Source organism: Hevea brasiliensis, chromosome 17 (genome assembly GCF_030052815.1).
Source record: "Hevea brasiliensis isolate MT/VB/25A 57/8 chromosome 17, ASM3005281v1, whole genome shotgun sequence".
Taxonomy (NCBI): Eukaryota; Viridiplantae; Streptophyta; class Magnoliopsida; order Malpighiales; family Euphorbiaceae; genus Hevea; species Hevea brasiliensis.
In genome coordinates this window covers 4154283-4174165 of record NC_079509.1, presented here as the reverse complement: position 1 = coordinate 4174165, position 19883 = coordinate 4154283, and the positions used below count along the sequence as shown (strand labels likewise).

The 19883-nt window shown below is 35.5% G+C and overlaps 3 protein-coding genes across 7 annotated transcripts; 2 read left to right on the top strand and 1 right to left on the bottom strand.

The window, feature by feature from the left end:
• Positions 1 to 574: 574 nt before the first annotated feature.
• Positions 575 to 7278, top strand: LOC110671775 (uncharacterized). Of its 2 annotated transcripts, none has more exons than XM_021834341.2 (10): positions 575 to 773; positions 2395 to 2617; positions 2950 to 3086; positions 3302 to 3346; positions 3432 to 3485; positions 3862 to 3966; positions 4076 to 4285; positions 4599 to 4684; positions 5559 to 6592; positions 6708 to 7278. In XM_021834341.2, the coding sequence occupies exons 2-10, from the start codon at positions 2437 to 2439 to the stop codon at positions 6983 to 6985; spliced, it is 2130 nt and encodes a 709-aa protein (XP_021690033.2). In that variant the 5' UTR covers positions 575 to 773; positions 2395 to 2436; the 3' UTR covers positions 6986 to 7278. The 2 variants fall into 2 exon arrangements, with proteins under 2 accessions (XP_021690033.2, XP_021690034.2); XM_021834342.2 differs by having other exon boundaries at positions 2363 to 2617.
• Positions 7279 to 8651: 1373 nt separating this feature from the next.
• LOC110671756 (uncharacterized) lies at positions 8652 to 10137 on the top strand. The gene is made up of 2 exons (XM_021834319.2): positions 8652 to 9379; positions 10029 to 10137. Exons 1-2 carry the CDS (start codon positions 8652 to 8654, stop codon positions 10135 to 10137), a joined length of 837 nt encoding a protein of 278 aa, XP_021690011.2.
• Positions 10138 to 10147: 10 nt separating this feature from the next.
• Positions 10148 to 15580, bottom strand: LOC110671776 (SKP1-like protein 21). Of its 4 annotated transcripts, none has more exons than XR_002498155.2 (11): positions 15407 to 15580; positions 13763 to 14054; positions 13163 to 13384; positions 12714 to 12905; positions 12521 to 12631; positions 12259 to 12337; positions 11930 to 12033; positions 11623 to 11804; positions 11325 to 11458; positions 10837 to 10968; positions 10148 to 10681 (listed from the first exon to the last, which is right to left on the bottom strand). XR_002498155.2 is itself a non-coding variant. In XM_021834346.2 (11 exons), exons 3-11 carry the CDS (start codon positions 13796 to 13798, stop codon positions 10952 to 10954), a joined length of 1077 nt encoding a protein of 358 aa, XP_021690038.2. In that variant the 5' UTR covers positions 13799 to 14054; positions 14684 to 14768; positions 15407 to 15580; the 3' UTR covers positions 10148 to 10951. The 4 variants fall into 4 exon arrangements, 3 of the variants coding, with proteins under 3 accessions (XP_021690038.2, XP_021690037.2, XP_021690040.2); XM_021834346.2 differs by adding an exon at positions 14684 to 14768 and having other exon boundaries at positions 10148 to 10968; XM_021834345.2 differs by having other exon boundaries at positions 10148 to 10968.
• Between the last annotated feature and the right edge of the window lie 4303 nt (positions 15581 to 19883).

Below are 19883 nucleotides of genomic sequence, written 5' to 3'. Positions count from 1 at the left end.
GAAGAAATTTTATAATAACAACGAGATTCCACGTGGGATTTGAGCAACAAATGGTAAGTTAATTAAACAATAACAAATAAGTGAAAATACAGTTACAATTTGCAAATATATATATATATATATATATTTTTTTTAAATACAGATAAAATTTAATTTTATAAAGATCATTATTAATTATATATCTTTTCCCAATTATCATTTAATGTAATCTATTCAACATAGAACAAAATCAAATTGAATAAAAAAAGTGACTAAGTGCATGAATTGAAAGAAAATCAATCAAATATTCTCTTATTAAAATAATTAAATTTATCAATCTAATTTGATTATTTAGTAATACAATTTAATTCAACTTGAAATTGTATAATTTTTTCAATCGGAGGCCCAATAGATATAGGCTACAATAGTAGTATGGGCCTCTGCCGAGGCCCAATAATGGGATCTAAATTGTCCCCGACGCTGAAGCGCGCGTGTATCTCCCACGCCATACACATGTATCATTTTATTTTTAATTTTTTTCCTTTGCAGAGCCTTGGTATATTTTCTTTCGCTCCCTCGAGTCGAAACTCTCTCTTTCTCTTTCTTTTTGTTTTTTTTTTTTTTTTTTTCCTTCTCTTTTCCTAGTTTTTGGCCGATCAACTTTCTCGAAATTTCTCGGCGATTTTCTCTCCTTCCAAACGCTCCCGAATATACTCTCCTGGTGACTCCAAATCCATCCGATCGCTGGAGATCTTCTTTGCCTCCTTCCCGATCTCTCTTTCCGCCCTTCACTGGTACGTTAGCCGATCACTCCACACTTTCTTGGCATATAAAGCTCTTTAAGTATATCTTCACTATCATGTTTCGATCAAAGATCACGCAACGCAATCGCTAGCGAGCTTTTGTTTTTATGCTTTTTCGTTTTCCTACTTTTTGGTTTTTCGTTTTTATTCATTTTCTACGTGTTTAATTGTTCCATTCTTTAGCTGCGGAAACTAGGCGCACGCAGATAATTTTAAATTATATGTTTTAATATATTATTTATGGAAATGTGAAATTCACCGTCATTTAGGTTAATAGTCGCTATAGGCTCTTTAAATTATCTTTCATTTTTTTTTTTGGTAGATGGAAATTTAAAGTTTCGAATTTTAATTTTCTATGCCTTTTTGTTTCATGCATAATCAAATATATATTGTGCTACACTGGTTTTTGTGATATGGTGTATAACATATCCTTTTTTTTTTTTCCTTGGTGAATTTCTGCATAAATTTTGTGTTTTCCCCCCATGTTTTGGAGTTTGACAATGCTGGACTCCATATTGGTTTTAAAGATTTGATCTTTATCTGTTTGTATTGGCTAGTTTGTTATTGTTATGGAACTGTTAATTCATATCTAGTTTCCATCCTTATAAGGTCTTTCTATGTAATAGGTAGCTGCCGCTTACCTTTGGTGGAATATGTTGGTTATTTTTTTTTGTATAATCAAGTTTTTCAACTTGTTTCCTGAAGCTATAAGGAAGCAGGAAGATAGCTTTGTGTGTTTGCTTCTCTGAACTAGGAACTTATATCATTATTTGAGTAGATGCAACTGGACTCATTAACTTTCTATTATACCACAATGTAGGTATGAAAATGCCTGTCTTGCGCTCACGCTTGCGCTATTTATAGAATTCTGAGTTGGATATGGATGTGCCCTCTTAATAGGCCTTGTAGTTTATAGGCAAAATGACTTGTTATCTTCAGAATTTGTTCTGTGGAAAAAGATAGAATCTTTTATTTTAGTCCAAATCAGTGCAGTAAGTGGAGTGCAGCTGGCAGTTGGTGGATGTGCAGCCACATAAAAAAGAAAAAAAGAAACAGTATGAAAAAAAAAGTGTAGAAAATTTTCAATGTCAGTTGGTGGACATGCAGCCACATAAAAATAAAAAATTTAACAAAAAAAGTATGAACAAGAAGTGTAGGAAAAATTTCAATGTCTAGTCTTTATTATGTATTTCTTTAGTGTATGAGCTAACTATAGAAGTTTGGTGGTAATTTGGATGTCTCGGTAGACAGATAGGGTATTGTTTATACGTGTAAAATGTTACAATTAGATTCTTCGTTGCAATGTTCAGTGTGAGGCATACAATTGAGTTCTTAGCACTTGCATTTTTCAACACAAATAGAGAGGGAGAAAGAGAACATTTTCCATGAAAAATTATGTTAGTATTTCGGAGTCTTTGTGAGATCATAACAGAGTTTGGAGACTCTATGTAGCTTTTGTTGCCAATTCTTCATTGTAAGATGATGCATTCATCTTTATATTAGTTCAATAAATTGTGACATTAAAGAGATTCTTACAAATTACATTTTTCTTTGTGCATTCATTGAGTGCTTGTTTGCAGGATTTTAATACGAGCATTGGTCTTTTGTACAGTGGCTTTCAGTGAGCTGCTAGGTTTGCCTTTTGTGTGCATAAATGCCAGTTGCAAAACTCAAGGCCTCAAACAACACAGATGTGATGAAAACAGAGGATGGAAATGATTCCCTAGACACATTTATCAGGCAGGCAATTGGAAAAGAGCCCTTTCTTTCTTTCTCAAGGCCTGGTGATAGCCCAGTACAGTGGATCCAATTATTACATGCACTAGATCAGCAAGGTAATTGCTAATTTTGCAATGGTTCTAACTGATCTCTTTCATAGAATTGAATGGACATTATTTTGAGAAAGGGTCTTAGTCTGTATGCATCTGGAGTTAGGGTTGAGAAATCCTTTCAACATCTTAGAATTGATGTTGTTTCTGTAAGGAAAGAATGACTGTGCTCTGAAAAAATGGTGTGACTTAAACTGAGGCTGTTGTTGCCTTAGCTTAGGGCAATGATGACACATAAATATTTTTCATGCATAATCAGTTGATCTTGGGTCATGGTTATAGTTTGCCTTTTTGATGTTGAACCTATGTATTTGTTTTATTACCTCTCCTTCTACCAGATCTCCCAGGTTGGCCTTTGCTCACTCCTTTGAAGGTGCAGATGCAAAAGTGTGAAAAGTGTTCCAGAGAGTTCTGTTCATCTATTAACTACAGAAGGCACATACGTGTACAACATCGATTAAAAAAACTTGACAAGGTTTCCTTTCTTTCTTACATTGTATTTGCATATTTAGTTTTGCGGAACTGTTTTATTTGAAACTTGAAAATCTGGTTAACAGATACTGGCTTGATCTCCAGTCCTGTGAATCTTGATATACTTTACTAAAAGTTGCTTACTTGCTTCTTTAACTACCTCTCTTGTTATTTTTCATTCTTTGGTACCATTTTTAACAGACATTTTACATTTTATAGGGTTCTTCCAAAAATAGGGATCTATTGGGAACCTTTTGGGATAAGGTGAAAAAAAATCTCTTTTTTTTCCTCTGGAAGTTTGATTGGAGGCATTGCTTCTTTTATCATACTCTTGACTTATTCTTTGCAGCTTTCTGAGGATGAGGCAAAGGAAATTTTATCATTCAAGGATGTGACACTGGAGGTATTTTATTCATATGCTACATCTGTTTGCATGAGTAAAACTTCTAGTAGCATATCTAGTTTACTGGATATTAATATCTGTGTCGCTGTATTACTTATCAATTTGGGATGTTGGTTTAGTTTGATGATATAAGCTGAATGCCTTTTCTTTTCTATATCTTTATTTGTTGTTAATCATTATCTGGATTAGGAGTTGCTCTTGAAATTCTTTTGTTACTATAGTTCGGAATGATTGCAGTATTGATTGGTACTGGTTGGTATACTTTTCTCTTCTTAGAAAATGCAGTAAGTAGTAACATAAATCTTAAATTCATAATTCATGCATGTTCTTGACTATTGTATAAACAACTGTTTCATTTGTTGTAATTACCCACTAGGAAGTTCCAGGCTCTTCAATTATAAAGTCAATGATGGCACTTATTCGGAAACCTGGATTTTCTTCCCTTCCACAACATTGTTTGAGGGCTGGTTCTGCCCTTTTGGTAAGAGGAAATGTCTTTCTTTGTATTTTGTTTTAATTTCTGGATTTAATTTGTTTTCATTTTCCATATTATGTATGCTAAGCATATGGTATATCAAAATTGTTTTCAGGATATCATCCAGGCTAGGCCTTCAAGGTTTCCTTTGCCTTCTGAAGAACTATTCAGCATCCTTGATGACGCCAGTGAAAAGACATTCCTGTGTGGAAGTGGAACAGCTGTATCAATGCAAAAATATATTTTTGATGGGGAAGCTGGGAAGATTGGTCTCGAAACAAAGAATTTAGTTGCTTGCACCAGCTTTCTGGTGGAACAGAAATTGGTATCTTTTTCTTTCATTTTCGTTCTTTTAAGGTTAAGTTTATTTCAATTATTGTCCACATGACATTGCTTTGGAAGTTCACGCACAAAAATGTGCTGCTTTGAACTGCTCTTGCTGTGGGTGTATCATGGTAACTGGCTTGTTCTTAGGCAAAAGGCTACTTGAAGTCCTGCCAATCTTGATATACTCCACTAAAAGTTGCTTAGTTGCTTCTGTAACTACCTCTCCTGTTGTTTTTCATTCTTTGGTATCAATTTTAACAGACATTTTGAATCATTTTTTATGATTAAATCACTATTTTTCTGTGTATCAGGTTAAAGCATGGCTTACTGACAAGGATGCTGAAGCTTTAAGGTGCCAACAGTTGCTGGTGGAGGAGGAAGAAGCTGCTCAGAGAAGGTGCATTCTATTTTTGGTTTGCTTTTGTCTTTATTCATTAGTCACTTTGATCATTTGATGGGCATTGATATTCCTTGTCATGTTTCATTCTTTTTTACTTCCAGGATGAATATTTTTATGTCTGCAATGATTTGAGCATTAATGAATCTACTTTGGATGAATTTTAATTTTGTGTTGGAGCTGCTCATATAATTAGGATACTAGTTTAGAAGGTGGCAGAGCAAGAGGACCATAGGCAGTCCTTTTGCCCATAAAAGATGGTGAACACTAGATTGCACTGGAAGTTTGGAACTGAATTTTCATAGTTCATGAAACGTGCAATTGACTTAAATAGGATGCACCCACATCTATAAGTAATGCGGTTGATTGAGAGAGAGGGTGACACACGCATGCACGAATTTTCTTAGTTCATGAAACACTCAATTGACTTAAATAGGATGCACCCACATGTAAAGTAACGTGGTTGATTGAGAAAGGGGGAGACACACACACACACACACACACACACACACACACACACACACACACACACACACGATATATCCTACTAGGTGTTTTCTCTTAAATTTTCTAAAGCATGTGGTAGTAGAAAGACCCTCAAAATTGAAAGAACTTAAAATTTTCATTTTCTTATAAGCTTGATAGATACCTATTTTTTGAAGGCCTGACAGTTCTTTGAACTTTCTAGGGTAGTTTTTTGAATTATCAAACTGTTGCTTGAACTCTTTAAAACCTAAGATTTGCCTCACAACCTCACAACTATTTGGAACCTTCAAGGATTCTTCTTCAATGTAGGACTCATCTGAAAAGAGAGTTGATTCTGCGATTTGCTTGTCTAAGTAATTTTTTAATATTGGCTCTCAAATGTCTGTAGACAAGCTGAGCTCTTGGAGAAGAAGAGGCAGAAAAAACTCAGGCAGAAAGAACAGAAAGCTAAAGAGCAAAGGCAAGAGGAGCAGGCTGATCTCAAGGAGTGGATTGATGATACAGTGGAGACTGTGTCTTCAACTGAGCAATTCCCTTTGATTCCATCTGATTCTAGTGTGAATGGTCTGGAGGCACTGCCAGATCATGTTCCCTCATCTTTTGAACCTTTCCAACTGCCAAGCATGGATGAAGATGTGGATTTGGAAATTCAGACAGGGTCTGGCAGTGATCCTGGCACTAGTCATAATGTTGAAAGGCAGGCAATACAAAGAAATGGTCGTAGGCACTCAGCCAGTCGCTGGCTGTTGTCTCCAAAGTCACAATGGAATTATGTGCCAAATGGTTTCCATGCAAGTCTGAATTCTCAGGCACCAAAACTTGGCGGCATGCAGAAGCATGGAAATCACAGGGACTCAAAACCAGTGCATTCAATCAATGGCAACAGAAAGTGGAGCCGAAAACCTAAACCAGATTATCTTGTTGACAGTTTGAAAACTAGAGCGCAGAAAGAAGCAATAAGCCTGCCAGATCACAATAAGAAGCATGAGGTTCTGATTGGTTCTATATCTGTTACACTTGGAAACTGCAGCCAACATGAGGTTCACAAATTTGATGGAGCTAGAGATGATTTTCTGTCAGAGCATCAAATGCCAAAGAAAAACAATGTTTATGATAAGCACAATAGACCTGATTCTTCTCACTCCAGCACAAATCGGTCAACAATAAAGCTTTGGAGGCCTGTGAGTAGAAATGGAACCAAAGATCTAATATTGGTTGAAAATGGAGCTAGAGAATTTCAAGTTGATGGGATCGCTGATAAGGGGGATGATCATACACCATCTGAAGGAAACTGTCTTAGTTCGTGTTCTGTGGATGACAACAATGGCATAACAGGGAACAGTTTCCCACTTCTGCTAGAGATACTGCATCCAGGAAGCTTGCAGTTCTCATGCCAAGCAGCAAAAGCATTTCTTGCAGAGAGTAAGTTCAATTTCTTTACACATACAGTAGTCCTTTTCCTACCATCAAAACTTATTTCTGCCCTTCTATGTTCATAACTTTTGCTTTGCTCTTATGCACTATAAATCTCATGCAGGGTGGAAGGAGGCAATTGCAGCTGAACATGTCAAATTGGTTCTATGTCCAGACTTAGAATCTTCAGAATGTATGGAGATTCAGAATGACTGTCTAATAGGTGTAGCTGGGTCATCAGATATTAAAAAATGCGGTCTTCTTGGCAATGTGGAGAATCAGTTGGTTGATGTGGGGGTACATGAATCTTCGATCACTGGAGCCAGTAAAGCCAAGATCAGAACAAAGTCTGAGAAAGGTGTCAAGTTAAAGTATATACCCAAGCAGAAAACCATCTCCTAATAAAGATGAAGAAGATGAAGAGAAGGGCATTTTTGTTTTCCTTTCTGCTTTTTGTTATACAGATATGCACAGTTTAATTGCTACATTCTTAGCAGAGGTTCCAGTTTTACCGAAGGTCTTCTGTCAGAAAAATGAAGTTAGTTTTTTTTTTCATCTTCTCTCTCTGATGTCTTTTTTATCAGAAAACACTTTAGTTGTCATAGCTGATTTGATTAGTGCATTACTTCTGCCGTAATGGTCCATTTTTTTCTGTAATAAATATTGATTTCTAGGTAGTTCAAAGTTCAAGTTCATACCTTTTTGCTAAGCGTCCAAATGGAGTTGCTCGTATAACCAGTCCATCTGCTAGGTATTTTTTTTTTTTTTTTTAATTATATTTGAATCGGCTATTTGCTAATTCGTTGAACTTAGTACTAACAAGTATATATTTTGGGCATCTGAGCACTCTTGGAAATGGTAGGATGTTGTGTGGGTTTTTGGGCAATGCACTACGCGCAGCGATGAATAGTTTAGATCATTCTGCATCCCTGAAACGCTCTCTGCGCCCTAAAAGACTCTGAAATTATCAATAGGCTTAATAGATTTATTTGTTTATAAACTATTTTATATTATTGCATTAAAAGAGGTTTTAGTTTGGTTTCTTTTTAGAATAAATTATTTATAAGAAAAAAAATTCAAATAAAATTTTACATAATTATATTTAATTTATTATATTTAATTTTTATTTTTTTAAAATAATTTCTTAATTAAAAAATTAAATTCTTTTATTTAAAATATAAAAATTAATAAAAAAATTAATTGAATTAATTTATTGTAATATTCTATATTGTAAACGGGGTTTAAAATTTAAAAAATTAAAATTACAAGATCTCTTTTAAGGTTTGGTTTGATTTTATTTTTAAGAAAATTTAGCCGTTAAAATTGTTTTTAAAAGAAAAATTTTAGTTTTAAGTTGAAATAAAATTTAATATTAATCATAATTGATTTTTTACTAAGTTCAATCCAATTTTATATTTTAAATTAAATCAATTTTATTTCAATCATAAACTGGATACTATGTTTTCTATGATTTAGAAATTATATTTCCTACACAGCTTAAATATTAGCTTCCATTAATAAACATTTGATGAAAGTAAAAAAAAAAAAAAAAAAAAAAGGATTCTGGATGTTTTTATCACGTACTACTCTTCGAACCTTTCTGCAAATTATCATCATCATTAAAATATAAATTATGTTAGCAGATAGCAACCTTGAGAGTTTTGAAGAATGAATTTTCAAATCTAATTATAATTGATATTAATATAAGATTGAATATATAATAAATAAAACCAAAAGAAACTACTCATAATCGCAAATGTATTAAAATTTTTTTTAAGATTTATAAATTAATTAAACAACGAGTCTACTGCCTTAATAAATGGTTCAGAGATTGAACTAACACAAGCCATTCAACCTTAAATCGCTGAGACAGTGCCATTTGTACACTTCGGCTGCCTCATACTCATCCTCATCTCTCTCTGTCTCCTCTTACCATCGACTCTTAATCTTCATCTCTATGTCCTTGCTTCAATCCTACTCTTCTCGATCAAGAAAATCCTAACCCAGTTTTTTTCTCTACGATACCAACACAAATCTCTCTAATCCAAATTAAAGAAAGAAAAAGAAAATGTCAGGTGGGGTTGGTCCAACCTGCAATGACATAAGCCTTCCTAAGGAACAGGAACAAGAACAAAAGATAGAGGAAGATGTCTCTTCCCTGAAAAAAGGCCAAAACACTACTCCGTCCAAGAAAGCTGGTTTCTTGAGCTTCACCCAATTAAATGCCCTCTCTGTTATCACCGTCCTCGCTGCAAGTGGCATGGTAAGCCTTGAAGATTTTGCTTTCGTTGTCTTTTCCATCATCTATATGTACTTCATCTCCAAAGTTGCATTCCCCTGTGCCAACCCATCAAAGGACTCGTTAGTTTTTGATCCAAAAAATAAGATTTTAGGACTCTACGTGTCTGTTGGTGCTATTATTGGCCTGTTTCTCCCCATAGCATATATCTTTGAAGGGATCTTTGAGGGTGATAAAGAGGGGATCAAGGCAGCCGCACCACACGTCTTCCTCTTAGCGAGTCAAGTTTTCATGGAAGGAGTGGCATTTTCAGACAGATTTGCATTACCTGTAAGAGTTTTCGTGCCGGTGTTCTATAATTCGAGGAGGATTTTTACCATTGTGGAGTGGTTGAGGAATGAGATCTCCAAGGTAGAACAGGACTATCGAGGATCTCTCAGGAGGCTTCATTTTGGGAGGGCTCTTGCTGTAGCTAACATGGCCTTTTGGTGCTTCAATCTTTTCGGCTTCTTGTTACCTGTTTTTCTTCCAAAAGCCTTCAAGAAGTACTACTCTGGGTATAAGGTTAAAGATTAAAATGCTTCTTATTTAATATATATATATATATATATATAACACTCAATGGAATAAAAAGGAATACTGTTGAAACTTCATGGCTTTATTCATCCCTCGTTTGCACTAATTTTTACCCCAAATCATATTAATGTTGCATCGTTTCCCAGATGGTCAAAGGATATATATCTTGTTAATCGAAACTAGGGTCCGTAAGGATTCCCTGATGGGCCTTGCAGATTTGTTAAACGATCTTTACACCTAAACCAGCAGCTAAAATCGTAATCGAGCCGATCGCTTTTTGAGATCTGAGAACAATAATCTGTAATCCTATTTAGCTAAATATGGTGCAAAATTTTTTCACTCATCTTCAATTAGTAATTTTCATCATAAATATGACTACGAATCAATTTCCACCACAAGAGCATAATCTGAGGTTTGCATGAACTGCTGATTAAAGGTAACTTTGCGTCCAGTCTTTTCATATAACGAAACCATTTTATTCTGATGTCTAATTGAACATGTAGATGTAAAGATAACTGATATATATATATATATATATATATATAAACAATTTGATACACAGCTTTGGATTAGGAATCTGCAGTAGCATTTGCACACGTATTTCTTTATGACTTCCTTTTCTACTAACAGTTTCACTCAGCAACACAATAAAACTCGCAAAGCATCTTCCATGCAGAAGATAAGCAACTTCCATGCAGAAGATAAGCAACTGGGAAAAGCAGAGTATGAAACACACTGAAAGCATGGTGAGTCAAGGAAATCTGTAGATAATCTCTTAATTACAAAGGACACGGTCCATAACAGAGAGAGAGGGGAAAAAAAAAATCTGCACTCTCAAAATAAAAAGACGAGTTTGTAATTTCTACCCCTATCATATCAAAGGGTTAATTGTAGTTCTTCACTGCCGTGCAAGCAAAGTTACAAAGCAAAAAATCCATTTCCTCAAGTAAACTTATATGAAAGAATCACACATAAAATTACAAAACTTGTGTTAATCCTCCTCTATCAAAGTTTCTCCCAGTGGCTTCCCCGGAAAGTAAGTTTTCAAACAAGTGAAATCTTTCAACAAATGGTTAATTAACTATGCATTTCACATATTCTCAAATCTTTTTCTCCACAGATTAGTGGCCTCTGTGAAGTGTGAACAAGCCACAAGGAAGCTATGCAGTAAACGTGGAAACTGAAATCTGAATGATATTCCAAAATGAGAAAAATTTGTGAAAGAAATAATTTCCAGATGGTACAGGGGCTCGCTGATGTGAATAGCTGAAAGTCACAAACAACTGCAACAACAGATCAAGATAAAGACAAATGAGCAAATTGTGCCCAAATTGTCTCTTCTGAGTTTTATTTTCCATTTTTAAACGCTTTTCCAAAATACAATACGCGGAGAAAGAATGTTGCCTTTGGTGAGGGTCAAACAGACAAAAATACTCACATGCAGTCCACACCAATTAACAGTGTCAATTCTTCTATCTTCTTACAGCAGCAAACTGCGGGCAGCACCACTCAAGCTGGCTGCTGAAGATTTTCAGAATGGAAATTAAATCATATTATCTCCGATCCAAACCTGTTTAGACATCAAACATTCAATCAAATGCTTTATACATGGTCAATTGATGGAGAAAAAAAAACTCCTTGACATGAAAAGATGACCAAGCCCATTTCAAAACCTCAGTATCATCTTTAGACCAAGAGATGCTTGCGCACTCTATCTCCTTATGTACAACTGTCTGCATATCTAACCAAAATGGTGATTTTGGGCACTCCCAATCCACTATAATGAAATCAACTTACTAAATTCAAGAATATTTGATCCCCTCAACCTCATTATCCCAATGATTTATGTAAAAAGGGGGGGAAATATCAGGGACAGGGCCCAAAGGACAGTATAACGAGAAAGATGAAACCTAGGAAAGAACTTACCCGAATATCTACATAAAGAGCCATTTCCATTCATAGATAATGGTACCAGCCTTCTTTCTTGACCCAAAGAAAGTATTTCCTGCATTCTTTCTGGCCACTCTGAATTTAATCTACGAGCAAAGTCCTCAACTTCCCTGAATCAAAAAAAAATTTACTAACTTGAATCATATAATACTCACAATTCTCCCTCTCAAATACAAAATGGAACCCTATGAAGTCTAATATAGGCGCCTTCTCCCTGCAAGCTATATAATGAATTTATTATACCAATCAAGATGCTCCAGCATAGAAATCTAACCTGTCAAGTTCCTCCTTCATTGCAGGATCTAAATCATCATCAATGTCAGCATCATCAAAATCAAGCTTAGGTGAAAGTGCGGAAGATCCAGATTCTTGCAACTTTGAAATTGTACTGGTAGAGGCAACCAAATTATCATTAACCTCCCCATTATGGCAAGCAGAAGGGTAAGTGCTCATCTCCTGAAATCAACAATAGTAAACTAATAATAAGAGGGGGAAAAAAAAACAACTTGACATCTATTGTTCTAGCACAGACCATGAGACAATTGAAGTGTGCAAACACACACACACACACAGATGCCAACCTTCTTATGGTTTTCATTTAAATTGTCTGAAGAAGATTCCTTTGATTGGTCTTTTCTTCTGCGATTCTTTTTTTTGTTCTTGCTACTTCTACTACCTTTTGAATCTGCAGAGAGAATCATAATCAGTAAAATTGCAATGAGAAAAACCAAATTAACAAAATCAGCTATTTAAATATTTATTCTTTGAAAAATTCCTAGAAGCCACTTGATGAACATGAAATATTACTAGAATATCTGTACTGACTGAACAAGCTGGTTGCTATCAAGTTGGTAAGAAGGTAAAGCATGCCATCTTCTCTGAATGAAGGCTAAATATTTTGCAGGCATACCTCCATCTGCACCATTTATAAATGACAAGAGATCGTCGACGGAGCGTTCATCCACATGCTCCTCCTCAACCTCAACATTCTGGGAAATAGAGAAAATTTGTTTGCTATTATTGCAACATGTATATTCAGGTTTAAACTTTAAAGAATTAAATTCATATTCAAATTAACCTAAAATCAGACAATTCAGATGTGAATGTAAATAAAAAATAAATAAGGCAAATAAAAAAAGGCTGCAAGCACCAGGAGAAGTAGAAGTAACCACCTTCATTTTCTCTCGCTCTTTCAATTCCTTCCTCTTTCTGGCATATAATCGATTTAAAAGCCGGATGCGCGGATCATCAGTAATGTTTCTAAGGGGCTCCAATTTCTCTTCCTGCAGGGAAAAAAAATCTGCATGAAAAAACAACTAGCAAAGACTAAAGATTGGAAGCACTGACTTCTTGTTCACAACTAACCTCTGTGAGGTCATCAGGTAAATGAAAGGTCTCACGTATCTCCTCAGGTGTTTTTCCCTCAATAATTCGAGCGAGTGCACGACTAGTAAGATCAACCAAAGGCTTTAACTGAAGGCTGTCAGCAGCAGATGTCAACTCACATAATCTTTTTGTATCCATTCGAATAAATTTTTCATCAAAAGTTTTGCGCTCCTAAACACGAGAACAAGTAAGAATAAATCAATATTAACATTCAAATAAATCATCAAAGAGCAATAATCCGCTCCTCACAAAAGGAAGTAATATGTTGATAAAACAAATCTTCATAAACCCCTTCACAAGTAACTAGCAATATTCATTTCTCTGATTCCAAAGTTTTAATTATATGCTCAGCTAGAAATCTGAGATGTCATAGCATCTAGAAAATAAAAATAAATCACCTGAGAGGAGAAAAGAGGGGAAAGTCAGACCTTATTGGAGCGACCTGGTACTTGATGAAACCGGCAATAGTCAAGTATTAAGCCTAAGATAGCTGGATTCACACGTTGAGGAAGTGATATAGCATAATTTTTTGAAGATCCCATGCCCGTTTGAAGAATTTCTCGGCATATCATGGGGCAAAACATGGCAACCTCTTCTTCTACTTCTTGGATTGAACCATCAGCGGTTTGGAGCCAAATGTAAGACTTCATCTTGAAACACAACACCATATAAAAATCGAAGCAAGTATGAAATAAAATTTGGAAGTTGAGCTAAAAATAAACAAATACTATCGTAAATTTATGCAAGTACTGGACATCCTGATTCCTGAAATCAAAATTCAATGAACTCCCTCTCACCCACTTCCAGGAATGACCAACTACTAAAAAACCTATATGTGTTCATGTTCATAGTTCTATAACTCTTCTGATTGTTAAAACCAGCCAAACTATTCCAGTGAACAGCAAATTGCCCCACAATGATATATGCAGCAGCATCACCAAAGACCAGTAAAATAAAAAAAGAAGAGATCCCATTTATGTCCATATAGTCATTTATAAGCAGCAAAATATGAAACTAGGGAAATTTACCTCAGGTTTCACAACAGCCATGCCACCTTCTGACATCTGATGATGGCTGTGAAAGCTTATTTGGAGTGTCTCAAAAGTTAACAACCTTGCACTTATTGTTCAAAAAAAGGGGAGAAATAATGGGAAGATAATATGCTTCTTCTTCAAAAGGTTCACTTTGTTGGTGTATAAACTCTTTATTAACACTTCCCAAACTAACACTTTATTGTATCCTGATGGCACACGTATCAGCATGCTTATTAATAAAGCTTCCCCAGCTGTTATCAATAAAGCTTCCTCAGATCTTGTCACTCTACAAGTAAGCAATGTGGAAAATAGGACAAGCAAGACGCCATGAGACATTATACTAGATGCCAAATAAACTAAGGGAAGCATAAATAAAATACACATTTTTTCAAAAATCAAAGTTCTCTCCAACTTCCTTCAGATCTTCAAAATTGATAATCTGAGTTATAATTTTTTTTAAAACAAAAAAAAAGAAATTCCAAGTTACTGAAGCTTATCTACAGAGTAAAATTACCAATATATCACAAATTATCTACAACAACAAAATATCCTCTTTGTAACAAGCAGAAATCTGGAATTCCATTTTTCATCACAATAATAATTTATAGGTTTCTTTCCACGTTCTTTCTTCTTTCTTTTTTCATTATTATGTTTCACTTCATTAATATGCAAACACCCATTCAGCACTCATCTTACTAGTTAAATTCTGAGGAGATGAAACTGTAAGAATCCAAAGAAAAAATGGACACCCGAATTTTTGCTCCAAAATTCTTAATAATGTGATTTGGATAGCAAATATGAAATCCAAGTATTTGAATTTGAGCTTTTAATTCAAATTGTATACATATGTTTTGGACAAGTAAAGAAAGAGAAGAAATCATCAACCAAATCTCACACAGTGAATTGAAATTTCACCTTATTTATGGGTACTGAAAATGCACCCTCAAACTAAATTTAATCCCATTCGTGAATCTAATCAGCCAAAGCAAGCCCATGTGCCCTATAATATAATAAATAAAATCAAAATCCCTCCATTCTGCTTTCCCCCTAGCCACAAACCATCTCAATAGGCTACAGCTACACAACTAAGAACACATCATATAATAATAATAATAATAATAATAATAATAATAATAATAATAATAATAATAATAATAATAATAATAAGACCCTTATCATCCAATTTTACACCTAAGAGCCAGGCAAGGGCCATAAACAGAAATCATATGTGACCCTCATTACAGACCAAAATCATTTATAATAAATCTTTAAGGTCCATAATCAGCTGCAAAAACTTTTTATGGCACCCACTGTCATATCAAATAAAAACAATAAAATTCAATATCATTTCCAGTAAATAACCTCATTTAAACCTAATAGACCTACAAACAACATAAAAAGGAGCAAAAAGAAGCAGATTTTAATTGATGGAATTAATGATAATTAAAAGAGCACACAAATTATGAGAAATAAAATACAATTTCCAAAAAAATAAACCTTAATTGTAATGAATAACCATCTTTCAAACCATTAGGATTAACTAATCAACAAAATGAAGTCACAAATCAGAAATTATAACATGCATACCCCAATATACACACGAATTGAAACGGAGATAAGGGATAGGGTTTTGCATACCTTAAATAAAAGCTGGAACGAAATCAAAATAAATATTAATAGATATTTCACTGAGAAAGGGGACAAGGAGGACTGGGTGTTAGGGTTTCCAAGAGCCTTTCTTTCTGTTTTGTGTTTCTGTGCTTCATTTCTCTCTCTCTTTGCGATAATGTCTGCTGTTGAGTTCCGCACGTGACTCCTATCGGAATGAAGCCGTCGTCCCACGTGCTAGTAGTTAGGGTTTGGTACTTCGGTCGGATTTCCCACTTGGGCTTTAACATTGGACCTTATGCAAACCAATCTCAGCCCATGGACAATGGTCTGAATTGTGGGAATTCGAATTTGGGCTTTTTAGGTAGCAATTACTGGGCCCATTCAGCCGAATTACAAAATAAAAAATAATTATTTAATTAATATATCTTATCAAATTAATTATTTAATTCTTATATTTTAAAAAATATATTATTTAATATTTATATTTTTCTTTGGTCAAATAATTTAATCCCAAAGAAATTATTATTTAATTTTTTTATTTGAGTAAAATAAATTACTTAGTCTTTAAATACCTAAATGAAAATGAAAAATTTAATGTGTGAAATAATCTAAATTTGTAATTTTTAAAAGATGTTTAAGTATTTTCATTGAATTATTTCGACATTTGTGACATTCATTACAGTGAGATCCTCAAAAACTAATAAAATTTATGTTGAATTATAAAAAAAAGCATTTATATTTTAATGAAATTAATTATTTAATTTTTATATTTTTAAAAATATATTATTTAGTCTCTTTATTTTACTTTCATTAAATTATTTAGCACCTCTTTTAATTTTTCATTAGTCAATTTACTATTTAGTCACTCTATTTTAATGAAACTAATTAATTACTTTTATATTTTAAAAAAATATATTAATTAGTTATTATAATTTGACTACTTTAATTATTTAATTCTATAATTATTTTTATATCTAAATTAACCTAATCTTCTTTTTCTTATATATTTATTTTCTTCAATATTCGTACCATTCCCCATCATTACCTATTTATTTTCATCTGTCGAAAAAAATGTTATAAGTAGTCTTCATAAAAAATTAATTAATTTTTTAAAAGTTTTAAATAATCATGAAAAATTATTTTCAAGAAGTAGAAAGTATAAAAATAATGTCAAAATGTAACACCCCAAAATTTTAAATTTTATGAGCATTTTTGGTATTTTAATTTTATTTAAATTTTAGGAATTTTTTTGAGATTTTTCGGATTTTAAAAATCGGGTTCGATTTTTCGAAAATATAAACTTTGATGATTTTTAAAAATTAATTTAAAGACCACGTGGCAAAACTAAAAATATATTTAGAGTCTACGTATTTTTCTGAGTTTTCTGAAATTTTTTCGGAATTTTTGGACCTCGTTTTCGGTCCCGAGGCAGAGTAAAAATTTAAAATTTTGTATTCTGAATTGAACCGGCTGAATCGAACCGGACCGGATCGGATCGGTCGAATCGGATCGGTCTTCTTCTCTTTTTCTTCTCCCTCCCGCGCGCGTCGACCTTCTCCTCTTCTCTCTCTCTTTTCTCTCTCCTCCCTCCTCCCCTTGCCGCGCCGCCGCCTCCCCTGCGTCCCCACCTCGCCGGCGCCCCACCTCGGCCCTCCCCCACGGCCGCCACGCTGGAGCCTAAACGGCCTTGGAGCGGACGCGCGGCCTGCGCCATCGTTGGACTTCTCCGGCCAAAATCCGGCCGATCCGCCCACCAATTGGACCGGGTCTTGTGTCAAAAATCATCTACTCGGTGAGAGCTTTCCATAGACACCAAGAACACCGAAATCCATCGAGCGGTTTGTCTGATTTTTGCTCGGGAAGATTTTAGCCCATTTCGACTTTTGGGCTAGATTTCTCGAAAATCGTGAATCCCACGAGAAAACCGAGGGTACCAGCACGCTCCACTCGTCGAGAGCTTCGCGGCGACATAAATTTCAAAATTTTCCGACACCGTTTTTCGATGGGTCCCACGGAACTTCGCAGTGTTTTTCCGAGCATTTAATGAGCTTAGAAAATTCTGAAAAATTTATGTACTAACCCCCGTGTTATGGGCTTCGTGTAGGTATCCTCGATTCGGGGAAATTCGACAGTTGATCAGTGCGAAATTAGGCGACAGCACTGCTTCTGGAAAAGTCTCCGAATTGGACCGAGGTTTTGGCTAGCCCCCCATTGTCAGACCTCCCGAGCGCGTTCCCGAAGTCGGAATAGGCAAAGGTAAACCCGAACCTTACTTTTTCATAATTTTCTAGTGCTTAAATAGGATTAAAAATTCATAAAATATTCGTGGTAGCTTAGAAAATTATGATTCTTTTTGCAATAGCTTAGTAATATTGCTAAGGACCGCGGGGCAAAGTTTTAGAATTTTTAGAGCTTATTTGGGCAGTTTTTGCAAAAATGATCAATTATAAGGACTAAATTGCAATTTTACATACTGTGATGAATGACTGATTTGATGGGCCCAGGAGGGGCTGTGTGATGTGATTGAACTGTGGATATATGAGTTGCGAATATAGAAGTGTGATTTGAGCCTTTTTGCAGGTTGGGTAGGTCCTAGGTATAGGGGAGACTCTGCCGGATTTTCGGCACGACTTAGGACGTATTGGTCTTTTTCTTTGTTTGTATTGAGTCAAATTTATTAAATGATTGTAATAAAATTATCAGGTGAGCCGGGACAGCCTTCTTCCTCCGCCCAGCCGCCACAGTGATTGTCGTCAAGTCTGTGAGTAAAATATTAATTTTAATTGTAATTTCGATATTATTATATATTCAGCATGCCCATGCATCACTTATATGCATATATTTATATAGTTAAACTCTAGGCACGATTTATGATGCATTGATAACTGTTAAAGTGCCATGATGTTGTTGTGGTAATTTGGAGCAGTGTGCGTGCGTTGGCGTGCGTGTAATGTGGTGTTGACTATGGATAGGACGGGTAGTCACGGCTTGAGTTCTTCGCTGGGACCCGATCCTTCGAGGGGTAGTCACGGCTTGAGTTCTTCGCTGGGACCCTCGATTTGGTTTATTAAGCGAACGTCCGGCTTTAGTTCTTCGCTGGCACCAGGTTGGATTTAAGAGAGCTGTATAGGGGATCAGCTCCCATATGTTATGATTGATGCTACAGGGTGCGTGAGTGCTCCAAATTACCTTTTTGATGTTATAATGTGAAAATGTTGTTGATGTTGCATTTCACTCTGCAGGGTGCATTAGTTTTAGATAGTTATAGAGATTATGGTTAAAATTGATATTTTACTCTCTGAGTCGAACGCTCACTCCTGTTCAATATTTTTTTTCAGGCTACAGGAGGATTTTATTTTGGTTAACCTGCTTTTCTCCTTCGCAGGTTGTTTATCAATATTTGTGTAATTTTATATACTCCTAGAATTTCCGCATGTGTTAGAAGTATTTATTTGATTATGGTCTGTAATATTATTATCATGTTGGACCTGTAAACGTATAATGATATGCATGTTTGATGGATTGGATGAGGGAGCTGAGCTCCCATTTATTTTTATGAGTATATGAGTATGTGGAGGGTGAGCTGAGCTCCCCAATTGAGTATTTATTATGTTTACAGGTCGGGTGAGTCGAAAACTTCCCGTTGGAAAGTCCATTTTATGGCTGGACTCTGTCCGTTTGTTTTCTTGATATTGGGCCCAAATGGGCCTTAGAGTTGGGTAAATGAATAGTTAAGGCTTACTACGGGCCTCGGGGGCTTTAGGGTCGCCTGTGTCCTAGTCTTGGTCCGCCCATAGGTTGGGTCGTGACAAATGTGGTATCAGAGCTTAGGCTCCAGATTCTTAGGGAATGTTTGTTTAAAGTGTTGGAAAGAGTCTACTAGGAGTCACATGCGGGAAAATAGGGTCCACATTCGTCTTGCATTGTCATCTTTGCTTCTAGTTTCTGCTCCATATATTGTGTATAAATATGAGTCTATAGAGCTGTGTAATGTGCAGTTTTGAATTTTGTGGGCTAATCTTTCTTGAATTTGAAAAATGCGTAGAAGCGTGAGAGCCGCCACTGCACCAGAGCGGATGTGCTGACGAGGTGTCAAGACAGATGAGGCGCCGCCAGAGGAGGAGGGGTAGGAGGCCTAGAGCTGCTCAAGTAGAGGAGCAGCCACCCCCAGTACAGGATCAGTCCTTTATGACACAGGGTCCCATGGACCCCATGGCAGCTACTCTAGCTGATTTGCAGAGGACCATCGATATGATGGCACAGTATATGGTCCACCCTCCACAGCAGCAGCAGTCCACCACACCAAGAGGGGAAACTTATAAACAGATCATCAACTTCAAGAAGTTGGTGCCTGGTACTTATGATGTGTCAGACGATGCATATCGATTTTTGGATTCCTGCAGACAGCGAGAGCAGTGCGATTGGTGATAGAAGACTAATAGAGTGTATACAGCATGTCATGGGGCCTATGCCTAGACAATGGATGAATGACTACGTGTTATTT